General features: G+C 42.5%; 1 protein-coding gene and 2 non-coding genes across 5 annotated transcripts; all 3 read right to left on the reverse strand.

Annotated features, from left to right (window-relative positions):
* Nucleotides 1–4,087: 4,087 nt before the first annotated feature.
* Nucleotides 4,088–11,731, reverse strand: LOC120049852 (phosphate carrier protein, mitochondrial-like). Of its 3 annotated transcripts, none has more exons than XM_038996309.1 (8): nt 11,650–11,731; nt 11,080–11,237; nt 8,999–9,129; nt 8,349–8,528; nt 7,907–8,088; nt 7,057–7,229; nt 4,830–4,940; nt 4,088–4,281 (listed from the first exon to the last, which is right to left on the reverse strand). In XM_038996309.1, exons 2-8 carry the CDS (start codon nt 11,219–11,221, stop codon nt 4,121–4,123), a joined length of 1,080 nt encoding a protein of 359 aa, XP_038852237.1. In that variant the 5' UTR covers nt 11,222–11,237; nt 11,650–11,731; the 3' UTR covers nt 4,088–4,120. The 3 variants fall into 3 exon arrangements, with proteins under 3 accessions (XP_038852237.1, XP_038852238.1, XP_038852239.1); XM_038996310.1 differs by lacking the exon at nt 8,999–9,129 and adding an exon at nt 9,974–10,098; XM_038996311.1 differs by lacking the exons at nt 8,999–9,129; nt 11,650–11,731 and having other exon boundaries at nt 11,080–11,228.
* On the reverse strand, nt 4,481–4,663 carry LOC120050183. The gene has a single exon (XR_005477184.1). It is a non-coding gene; the product is annotated as a small nucleolar RNA SNORA53 (small nucleolar RNA).
* Nucleotides 7,427–7,659, reverse strand: LOC120050182. Its single transcript, XR_005477183.1, has one exon. It is a non-coding gene; the product is annotated as a small nucleolar RNA SNORA53 (small nucleolar RNA).
* Nucleotides 11,732–12,573: the final 842 nt, after the last annotated feature.

Here is a 12,573-nt window from a genome sequence, read left to right on the forward strand (position 1 = left end):
TGGTGAACATGCAAGCAGGGGGCGTTTAATGTGGTGCAGCAAGCTCTCTCCCTCTCGCTCTCTATTCCTCTCTCTCTGTCTGTCTTTTTTTGTCTCCCTCCCACCTCCCTCGTCTCTATCTTTACGTCTCCCTCTCTCCCACCTCTTCTCTCTCACTCCCTCTCTCCCTGTCAGATGTCCTTATCATCACACACACGGTGGATACATGTGACTACAGGGCACAATGACACACAGTCCTGTCCCACCATTAACAAGGTCATGAGCGGTAGCAAAGCTTGTTGTAATGTGAAGCACTTGAGATTCGGTTTCAATTTATCCCCTAAAATATGTGGTATGAATTTGATGGGAACGGGTCATATGACAGAAAAGGCCAACCTCTGTATGTTAAAAATGCTTTATCTGCCTTCCCAATGAAAAGTCTAACATATTTTTTCAGAAAATAGATGAATGCTTTCGGACGATGCACCATGCTGCGCAGATTACTGTTAGATTTGAGAAGGGCGCTCCTCCCTCACCGCTTTTGCCTGTTCACGTAACCGGCCATAGACCGGTGCCCCAGGGCTCAGCATAATCCAATCTGCCCAATGATAGCCATTGTTCCTTCTATTAAAGGACACATGAGTCAAAACTTAACCTTCAAAACACAATAGATGGCACGGTAACCAGATTCAATTTCCTTTAGTTTGACTGTGTATGGTAAATATAGATGTTTTCAATGTAATGAAGGACAATTATTTTGCATTCACACACTGGATAACTGACCTCTATCTTGGCCACAATCCCTGAATGTGTTTCACACAACTATATCATCAAGTGCCATGATCAATGAGAAACACTAGTCACATGATGCATGAGTTTTACCTCACGTTTCCCACATAGTAAGTTAGCTACTGCTTTATCCTACACATGACAGAGGCCCATGAGGTTGGCCGGAGGTTGTTCACTACATAAGTTATAGAGGTACCATTTCGGATACACAAGACTCAGGCGCAGCCCACCCCCTAACTCGGCCCAGCTCGTGACATAGGAACACTGGCTACTGTTTCAGAGTGACCTCCACAAAACCAACACAAGGGCAGAGACACAATGGAGTGGACACACACACACTTCTGCATGACAGCACAAACATTCACACATGCGCACACACAGAGGAGGAAGGATATTCATATTAACTGTTTCCTGTGCTGTGGGTGCAATCCACTGTGGTGCAATCAAATAATGAAGAGACTGCAATAAGTGCCTGATATAAAATAGTTCAAATATCACCAGGGCAGGCTCAGACTATTTCCAATATCTTGTGTTTCCATAGTACTACCTTTTGAAGCTTTTCAGGACTTCTCTCAACTATAGTAGTCTTCAGTTCCGCATTGGGTCTTCAGTTTCATCTTCAGTTGTAGTACTAAAATAACATTGAAGATAGAAGTGGAAAAACATTGGCAGGCCTGTCTCTCTGGGGATTGGGAGAACTGCCACTGATGGGCTGCAGCTGTCGTCACCTCAGTAGTCCACATAGATATATTAGGGACCAGGGTAAAAATAGCAAACCGAGCTTGTCCCCTCAGCAGCTATCCTTTTAGAGTTTACACCCCAGAACGATGTTAACTTGAGGAAATGTTGTTTATTTTATTTTACTGAGCCATTACTTTGTTCCTATATTTTATTTATTGTGTATCTGGTACATATGACTAATATAACTTAAAAGGATAGTTATCTATAGCAGTACTGAGCATCTCTGGAATGTTAACTTGCTTGAGGTGGTAGTTAGTCCTGGGAAGTACATTACAAGTACTAATTGATGAAAGGAAAAGTGTATACATATGATGCATTAGGCTACATAACACCACAAGTAATAGTTAAGAAATTACTAAATTACTGACTGAATTAATCATACCATGATATCAATATCTGTAGAGCAATTTCAGAATCTTACACATTTTAGGAATATCTTCCATGCTCACCAACATCCCTTTTTAAAATATGTTTTTTTCTAACAGCAGTAGCGTACATCTGAGTCATTACTATTTGAAAGCACTCAATGGTTACCACATTATGTAGAGGTCACCAAGGGGTCACAAAGAAATGGGAATCCATTTCCCATGACCCCCCTCAACCTCAACATTCCGCAGACCTGAGCTCCAGGTACGAGAACACATCTATTTTCCTGGAAACATCGCTTCCATTCTGTCTGCCGCTTTCAGGGAACGGAAATGTGAAAAACCCATTATTAAAAGCAGCCAAATGGATTATAATGACATGGTTACTGAACACAATGCGGTCCGATTAACATTGGGAGGCTGTTGATGTGACGCATGCTTGATATACTAGTCCATTAGATACCCCCGAGCCTCAGGTAGTTCTGCTCACCTCCTAGCCCTGCACCCAAATCACATAATATCAATGCTCACACCTCCATTTTACAAAGCAGAATGACGCAGGCAATTTTGATGTTCTGACAGGATGCATTTTTAATAAATGGGGTCATCCTCTTTCCAGGGACAGTCATCAGATATGAGTATCACCAAATACATATTTTTTTTTATATATCACAAAGTAATACAAATGCAATCAATATTAATATGTATTGTTCAGACACAGGCTGTACATGGTATATAGCGCCCTCTAGTGTTTTAGAGAACAGAAACCAATCCTGCACCCGTTTCTATTTCTATGGGTATCGAGCTCCACAGAGGGTGTCATATCCACAAAACCTAGCAGTAAAACAGGGAAATGGTTCCAATTGTTTTTCCACCAATCATTTTTCCCAAAGGGAAACACTTTTAGAAACACTCAATAAGGGCTGATGTTTCATGTAGGCTTACAATGGTGAGATATTTTCAAAACCATGTAAATCTCTCCCGGACAATGTGACTTTTAGCAAACTATTCAGCTTTATTTACTCTGATCCCAAAATCCTAATCAGCATCAAAGTAGACATCATGCAAGACTACAAATTCCTGCAAGTCATCTCTAGATGACACCTTTGCCAACAGTTATTGTGTCAACTTAGAACTTGCACAAGACAGTATACAGAATTGTTAATTTAAAGGAAGGAGGAAAGGAATGTAGACAATAAATTACTACACTTAGCTAACAGTAAATCCAGAGATTCTTACCTTTGCCTTGATTCGCCAGTCTCGTCCAGATCATCGTGGCATTTGTAGTACTTTATGATTGCCACATTAGCATCTCATTTTTGAGGGGTAAATACAGGCGAATATACTGATAAGTCACCTTGTCCTAAAGAGATTTACAAGGTTACATTTTTTATCTATTTTTTGAAAGGAACTCCTGAAAGTTGTATAGGAATGCACAAGGTGCAATTTCTCCGTTGGTTAGTGCAGCATCAGTTCCTCTTGTAAGTGTCAGTCATTGCATACCGTAGAAAGCTATTTATAACTTGTCAGAAATGTCCAGATCAACTAGACCATGTCAGCTAAAGTTTGTTTTTTTTGCCCATAGATAGTTGTACATTTTTAGTTACTCAAACCACATGGACATGTATATAATTGCATGAAAATGTTATTTAAAACTGCAACATTTTTCTTTAAACCCTATGACAAAATGTGTAGAATTTAAGGAAGCTTTAAACCAGCAAAATTCTCACTAGCAGCAAGAGTGGTGTGTACAGTTTGTGTCACGAACAGCACTTGTGACCATAGAAATCGACAGGGGGGGGGGGGGGGGGGGGGGTGATCCCCAATGCTGGAAGGGAGGCAGCTTAAAATGTATAGCATACCAATATACCACTTAACCCCAATACCAAAATTATTTTATTTTCAGTGGAAAACTTAAAACTTAAAAAAATTAAAACAACCGGACATGTTTTAGAGGGAAACATTTTAATTTTTATATAATTTCCACATTACTAATGACATGATTCGATAAAACCAGACCATGTTTCTACAGTACGTATATTCTCCTGTACCTCAGTGCAGAGGGGGGACAAACATGGATCCCTTCCTTCCGGTCTCTCTCTAAAATATACATGGGAGGAACAGCCCTGGGCCTGGAGAAGAGGAGCTGCTTTAGGAACATAAATATAGAAAACAGAGCTGTGTGCTGCAGCCAGGGGGGTGAGGTGTGAGTCGAGAGGGGGTCCTGGAGATGTTTTTTTTTTTTTTTACTCAGTGAGCCCCAGCTTCTTCTTGAGGGACTCTGGCATCTCGGGGGGAGGGGGACGGGGCAGGCGGAAGTAGACCTTCACGGAGTCGTAGATGAACCACTGCAGAGCGGTCAGAGTACCGATCATGATGATACGGGCAACCAGGCCCTTCCAAACACCTTAAAGGGGGAGAGAATGGGAGAAGGGAGGTGTTTGCTAGAAGTGTATAAATAAATTACATCTGCTTTTTTGTTTCTTTGAGTGGGCCAAACACTCAATATTGGACAGTCATACATGCAAGATTTAAAAAGTCTGTATTCAGTAGAATGACTTAACATTGAATGTTACAGGACTCTATCCAAAGGGACTAAAACAAGTGTTAACCACCCCCAGCCTGGCTGGGGGACAGGTAGACTGCTCTCACACACCAATGACTCAAGCACCTCCAATTGTACAGCCAGAAAGCTGCTGAGGGCCTCCAGGCTGGAGCTGCAGCACTCAGAGAGACAACAGCACCAGCACACAGGAGCACCCTCCAGAGTTGGATCTAAGGAGCGTGTTGTTAGAATTGGGCCATTAAATATTTATTTAGACCCACCTATTCTCACCCAGTAACCTGAGAGGGTTTGATTGGATAAAGTACCCTGAGGTACCAAATCACACCAGTGATAACTTTGAGGAAGGATGTGTTTCCTAAATGAGACAAGCCCTACGGTTGTCCACTCACCTTTAGGTCCCAGCTTCTTGAGCACTTGGACGGCGGTGCTGCCACTCTCCTTGTTCAGTACAGACACCACTGAGTCCGCTGGGTGGGACACGATGGCACAGAACACACCAGCTGCAGGGGACAGACAAATCATCAGCACACACTCCTATATAGGACCACTATATACCATCAAACAGAAGCCAGGGTAGTCTTTGTCCGTCACCAAATGGAAGAAAACTGATTGAAACAGAGAGGGACAACTACCTGTACATGTCCAATAAGTAACACTTCTAGGCAAGTCAGTTAAGAACACATTCTTATTTTCAATGACGGCCTAGGAACGGTGGGTTAACTGCCTCGTTCAGGGGCAGAACGACAGATTTTTACCTTGTCAGCTCGGGGGATTCAATCTTGCAACCTTACAGTTAACAAGTCTAACGCTCTAACCACCTGATTACATTGCACTCCACGAGGAGACTGCCTGTTACGCGAATGCAGTAAGCCAAGGTAAGTTGCTAGCTAGCATTAAACTTATCTTATAAAAAACAAATAGTTAACTACACATGATTGATGATATTATATATTTATCTAGCGTGTCCTGCGTTGCATATAATCGATGCAGTGCGTATCGTTGCTCCAATGTGTACCTAACCATAAACATCAATGCCTTTCTTAAAATCAATACACAGAAGTATACATTTTTAAACCTGCATATTTAGCTAAAAGAAATCCAGGTTAGCAGGCAATATTAACCAGGTGAAATTGTGTCACTTCTCTTGCGTTCATTGCACGCAGAGTCAGTGTATATGCAACAGTTTGGGCCGCCTAATTTGCCAGAATTATACGTAATTATGACATAACATTGAAGGTTGTGCAATGTAACAGGAATATTTAGACTGATGGATGCTACCCGTTAGATAAAATACGGACGGTTCCGTATTTCACTGAAATAATAAACGTCTTGTTTTCGAAATGATAGTTTCCAGATTCGACCATATTAATGACCTAAGGCTCGTATTTCTGTGTGTTATTATGTTATAACTAAGTCTATGATTTGATAGAGCAGTCTGAGCGATCGTAGGCACCAGCAGGCTCGTAAACATTCATTCAAACAGCGCTTTCGTGCATTTTCCAGCAGCTGTTTATGACTTCAAGCCTATCAACTCCCGAGATTAGGCTCGTGTAACCGATGTGAAATGGCTAGCTAGTTAGCGGGGTGCGTGCTAATAGCGTTTTAAACGTCACTCGCTCTGAGACTTGGAGTGGTTGTTCCCCTTGCTCTGCAAAGGCTGCGGCTTTTGTGGAGCGATGGTTAACGCTGCTTCGAGGGTGGCTGTTGTCGTTGTGTTCCTGGTTCGAATCCAGGTAGGAGCGAGGAGAGGGACGGAAGCTATACTGTTACACTGGCAATACTAAAGTGCCTATAAGAACATCCAATAGTCAAAGGTATATGAAATACAAATGGTAGAGAGAGAAATAGTCCTATAATAACTAACCTAAAACTTCTTACCTGGGAATATTGAAGACTCAAGTTAAAAGGAATCACCAGCTTTCATATGTTCTCATGTTCTGAGCAAGGAACTTAAACGTTAGCTTTCTTACATGGCACATATTGCACTTTGTTTTTGCATTATTTAAACCAAATTGAACAGGTTTCATTATTTATTTAAGGCTAAATTGATTTTATTGATGTATTATATTAAGTTAAAATAAGTGTTCATTCAGTATTGTTGTAATTGTCATTATTACAAACAATAAATGTATTTATTTATTTATTAAATCGGCATCGGCTTTTTTAGTCCTCCAATAATCGGTATCGGTGTTGAAAATCATAATCGGTCGACCTCTAGTGTGTACTAATGAATACGACCCAGGTCTCTCTGGGTAAGTAGTTGCCATTGGTCACAGATCTAGGTTCATATTACGCTTCCCCAAATCCTAACCAAATTGTATTTGTCACATGCGCCAAATACAACAGGTGTAGACCTTAGTTAAATGCTTACCTACAAACACTAACCAACAATGTAGTTTAAAAAGAATAAGAAATAAAAAGTAACAAATACTTAGAGCAGCAGTAAAATAACAATAGCGAGGCTATATACAGGGGGGTACCGGTAGAGTCAAAGTGTGGGGGCATCGGTTAGTCGAGATAATATGTACCTTAGTTATTACGAGGACAACACAAACATGACTCAAGGTGAGCTCCTAGACCCACCTTCATCCTATTTCCTGTAGTACTACTACTCACCGATGTAGCCGGCAGTGAAGGTGACAATCAGCTGTTCGCCCTTGGTGCAGTCAGCACGTGGTTTGGGCACCACGTGTTTGTAGAGCAGCTCCACGGTCCTCTCAAAGCAGGCAAACTTCATCATGGTGTAGGGGATCTGCCGCATCCACAAGGGAACCACACCCTTGTAGAACCTGAGAGTTCCATACATACAGATCAGAGTTCTCGTCTCTCTGATCAGAAACCATAGGTGAAAGCAATATGGTCGTCACTAACAAGGCACCGACTTTCAGCAATCAATTTTCCCCATACAAGAGTGTAAAGGAGATGAGAACAAACTACGTTAGACTATCAAGGCGCAAACCTGGAAAATACCATTAGGGCCTATGGGTTTGTCCATCCCCCAGCATAGCTCTACTGGTAGGGTCCCATCAGTGGAACTGAGGGTTGCCAGTGCAGCAGGGGTGCTGGGAGGCAGGTAGACTGCTCTCACACGCCAATGACTCAAGCACCTCCAACTGTACAGCCAAAAAGCTGCTGAGGGCCTCCAGGCTGGAGCTGCAGCACTCAGACAACAGCATCAGCACAGGAGTGCCCTCCAGAGGTGGATCTAAGGAGCGTGTTTGGTGGTAACCTCTCAAATCAGCTATTGGGAGCAAGAATGACTTTTGCAGGCTTATGTTCCATACCAGCCATGAAACATACAATCTAATAAAGGCCACAAGTTGAAGCAGGTTTGTTCACCTAGTGTAGGAACAAAAGCATACACCTCATAGCTGTCCCTGAGAAGGATGGAATACCTTTACAGGTTATACATCCTCCAAAACAAATGCAAAAACCTAATAACAGCACAAACACAATATCTACTCACGCCCATACTCCCTCCTCTGCAAACATCTTGGGAGCACACTGTCTGAGGTTGTTGGCGTAGCCGGGGCAGGTCTGGATACGCACTTTGCAAGCCTCCATGGGGGCCAGGGCAATGTCAGCAAAGAACTCTGCACTGGCAGACGAAGCCAGGTACAGGGATGTCCTCCACAGGTACGTGTTCTCCTGTTAGATGAGAGGGGGCGAAGTCAGCTGGGGTCCTGTGTGGTCTAGCAAAACCAATGCCATATGTTTAAAGTGCCACAGGGATTACATATAAACACAAGAAATGTAAGTGCTCACTGTACTGTAATTGGATAAAAGCGCCTGCTAATTAGCACGCAATTAATTACTTTTGGTGGGTGAACTGTTCCTTTAAAACACTGTAAACACGGGAATCCAACAGTGTTGGTTTCTCCCCACATTGGTTCCGACCCCTGACTGACCTGTCCAAGCATGTCACTGTAGAAGATCTTGAACATCTCATAGAAGCCAAACTTGCAGAGACCCTGCATGGAGTAGCCGATGAAGGTAGGGGCCCAACCCTTAGCCAGCCCTCGGGCTCCATCCTCCTTCAATGTGAGGGAGAAGCCTTTGCCAATGCTCTTGTACTTGTCAGGGTCCACCTAAGGAAGAAAAAACAATCAATTAGTAGAGAGTCAAAGGAACAATGGGCGTAGAGCCCTATGGGCTGAAATCAAGGTAATTTTATCTAAGGTTTCTAGGCCATGTTCATGAAAAAATAAAAAATACTAGCTAGGTTTCAGGTTGTGAACTAGGGGGTTATCCAGATGAACATTACTACTTATAGCTAGTGATTTATCTGATGTCTGCTAATCTACAGGAATCTTCCGCCCAATCCCAAATCAAGTTTTCCGCCCAAATTTTTCCTCATCTATTCAAGTGCATAGGACTTAAGGGTACATTTGGGACTGCACGGTCTTGACGGATTTTAAGGCCACAATTGTTGAACAATCCCTCTGGGACAATAAAGTTGAAACTAACTTCTTAGGTGTAGATTTGGGATTGGGCACCTTTTCTTACAGGAGCTATGGAGGCCTTCACACAGCAGACAGCTACAGGGGGTACCACAAACCTGGATGCGGCACTTGACAAGGTCGAGGGGTACAACAGCTGTGTGTGTGAGGCCGCAGCTCAGGATACCCCCAAACCCACAAAGGGCATAGTATTTTGTTGAGCCAAACTCACAGCTCACATCTGCAGAGTCTGCAGCAAAAAACAACAATACGTGCCCAACATGCAGTCACAACACACGCAACACAGGACAATAATCACTAACAAACATGCCACCATTACATTAGAACACACCAGGGAATGAGCCAGATCAAATTTCAAACACTTGTGAATCAGGGTTTAGATCAATTCCTTTATAAATTCAGGAAGTAAACTGACATTCCAATTTATCTCAATGCTTGTCTATGATCACATTTTTGAATTTGAATCAGTTTACAGTAAACTTCCTGAATTTGAACTTTTACCAAAAAAATAAATATGTTGAAGCATCAGCTGCATAGTTAGTTAAAGTAATACATATCGCTTACATAAATATATTAAGCGTTTATACTTTAGTCATTTTTAAGCTGGGAATAATTCCATTGAGGTGTAAATTACTTGGGCTTTTGAACCTACTTATAAAGCTATAGGCTACATTCTAGCAACGCATAGCTGCACTTTGATCATGTTATAAATAGCAGGGTGAACATTCTGAACATATTTTCCCATTGTCACTCCCAACCTTTCAGTGACCTACAAGTCCTTTAGCTTTGGATTGGGAAGGGGAATGTAGCAGGCAGGGAGGTTCATTAAACAATTACAGGAACACTGGTGATTGTGAATCATACACTTACCATGCAATGTAGGTTATTCGAAAACAAAAATCAGGTGATCAAGTGGGATAAAACATGAGGAACAACAATGACAAAGATTCCACCACGACTGCACAAAACCGGGCTGCTTGATACATCCATTCTCCCATGCAAATTGCATTTCAGACAACAAACACACAGCGTGTTGGGTTTTAAGTGGCTCCAGGCCACAGGGATAGACAGACCTGCATTCTGCATTTGACCAGATCGAGGGGCACTAGGGCTGCGTGTGTGGTGCCACAGCTGATGATGCCACCAAACCCACAGAGGAGTAAATACTTCCGTGAGCCGAACTCACAGCTGTCTCCCTCTGAAGAAAGAGGCAGGCAATACTTTCAAAATGGGAACTTGGTGTTGATGTTGTTCATTAGAAAAGTGGTAATAAGTAAGAGCAAACTGCATCTTCACTAGGCTAAAGGCCAAATTCAAGTGGAGTTTAATTGTGTGTATCCTGTCCTATGTAGTCTGCATAGGCCTATATCACAGGTGCATAGAGCCATGCACACATAGAACATTTACTCCCTGTGAGGGCAGACTGTTGTGCAACAGGCCCTGTAACAGCAGAGAAGACTAGCTATATAACTAATCAACCAACCAGCACACAGTATTTAGGCTATAAAAAAGGACACCGGCCAGCAAGCTCTAAAACTAACCAAAAGCCTGACCCAAACATGGTGGTTCAATAATAGCTAATGTCACCATAAGAACTAAGCCATAAAAACAAAAAATAGAAAAATTTAAGCAAACAATGAAAAACAGCAATAATATTGCAATGGTCATAATATAACAGGGGTTGCTGAAGGCCATGCTTTACGTTACAAAAAGGATAGCATTTCAAATGTATCCGAATTGAGAACAAATGCAATGCCCCCGTCTAGGGGTCAGACGCATATCATTAGCTGGTTGGTGTGCTAGAAAGCAATACAGACATTGACCTAACTTCTACTTTGCACGTTTGAGTCAGTGGCCTCTCACCTTAGTTTTGAACAGCGATTGGGGGGGGGGGGGTCATGAATTCAGTTCAAATACCTGCGGCATATTTCAAAGTTTACATCTGCCCTTCAGTGTCCTCCATAGACAAGGCCCGTCTTTGACATTACACATTTGATGACAGTGGCTAGATAGCTGTGAACGTTTGACGAACACAAGTCGTATATATTAAAAGACATGTTGAATAAAATCGGTATCTCGTCTCATCATTGATTCAGTTGACTGCGTAATTGCTCGCTAGTTAGCTAACGTTACTTGCTAACCGTAACGTTACTTGTTAGCATGCAGAACCTTGGTTTACCAGCAATTGCTGCGGCAGCGAGGTTGCGGCTCTGTCCATTTGCGGGGAGGCTCTGTTTGGGCTCCTCGATTTCTTGGAGGGAGAATAGCGGGGCGTTGAAGGGATTAGCCCGGGACAACTGCGTTAGTGTGGTCGGATACATGGTGTCCAAAACCGGTCTGTAGAATGAAAGCGAATGTTAGCAAGCTAGCTCACTACCTTGCTATAGAAACACGATCAACAGTAAAACAGCTCAGCTTACACTGACAACAGCCTAGGAAGGGGGTTCGAATGTCACATGGGGATGTAGCTATAATTTGACATCCAGACAACATTGAATGGAAAGGCAAACAGTATTAGATCATGTTATTGTTGGTGTGAGCTAGCTATTCCTCTAGTTAGCTAAAGTATGTTAGCTTGCTCACTACTAGCTGATTAGCTAGCTTTCCCAAGGTGGAACGGTTGCGCAAGACAAACTAGCAACATAAAACATTCTAAACATTACAGTAAAGACAAGCCTTCAGAATCTATTCTACTCTAACATTGTGAAATCGAATTGTTATGTTAGATATTTCGTAGTACTGCACTCACTCTCTCCGTGTCTAAAAATGGAGCCTCCACTCTACTTCAACCGGCGGTCACAGGGGCCAAACGACCTCGCGATAAATCATTTTGTCCTTCCCTGACGTCACGGGGAAAATTGGGATAGTCCTTCTGCGTCCCGTCCTATCAGGGACGATATACGGAATGACAGTTCGATCAATCAAAATGCGGGGTCCAATCACGAAATAGGACTTTCCTAGGCCTTCAGTGCCATCATAGAAATACAATGCTAGAAATCTCTTTAAATTGAGTTTTAGAAGTGACAGTGCCACCAACCACATGGAAGACTAAACACATTTGCTGTGCTTGTTGCTTTCTTGTGTTCAGAAACGGTTAAAATGATTTTTGCTGGGTTTTACATTTGTATTTCTGCCACTTTAGTTGATACATGATGGAGTGCTGTGTGTGCGTCAGGTAAAGACGAGGAAGTGAGGGGGAGAGAGAGAGGTATGTAAACATATGTTTCCGAAGGCAAATAAAGTCCTTTGAATTGAATTGAGAGGGAGCGGGAGAGGGGGCAGAGAGAGAGTGATACAGAGAGAGAGAGAGAGGTCTGAGTAAGTAGATTACTATGCCTTGGCAGTCTATTCTTGTCCATTGTATTAATCTAGGCCTGTAGAGCAGGACAGGCTTCATCCCTGCAGGTCATCAGTGTCAGGGCAGTCTTGACTTTTGCGGCATTCACGTGCTAGTCGGAACTAGGAAACTCTGACATTTCCAACTTGCTAAGGTTGTAGTTATAGACATGTCACGTTCAACCAGTTAAGTCAGAAATGTCAGAATGTCCTAGTTCCCGAGTAACATGTGAAGCTCTTATCAAGTGGACCTCTGAATGATTGGACCAGTTTAATAAATATCAAATCAGAGAGCAGAAACCACAGAAAATGCCTTCATGCCTCTACTACAACCTAT

The sequence above is a fragment of the Salvelinus namaycush genome, chromosome 6, assembly GCF_016432855.1.
Source record: "Salvelinus namaycush isolate Seneca chromosome 6, SaNama_1.0, whole genome shotgun sequence".
Classification (NCBI taxonomy): domain Eukaryota; kingdom Metazoa; phylum Chordata; class Actinopteri; order Salmoniformes; family Salmonidae; genus Salvelinus; species Salvelinus namaycush.

What these genes read in the sequence shown, in the direction of transcription:
- LOC120049852 (XM_038996309.1), bottom strand. Translation starts at nt 11,221, where the DNA reads ATGTATCCGACCACACTAACGCAGTTGTCCCGGGCTAATCCCTTCAAC. An exon ending in GCAGAGGAGGGAGTATGGGC is followed by an intron (nt 7,230 to 7,906) that starts GTGAGTAGATAT and finishes TGGAACTCTCAG; the next exon opens with GTTCTACAAGGGTGTGGTTC. An exon ending in CTTCACTGCCGGCTACATCG is followed by an intron (nt 4,941 to 7,056) that starts GTGAGTAGTAGT and finishes TGTCCCCTGCAG; the next exon opens with CTGGTGTGTTCTGTGCCATC.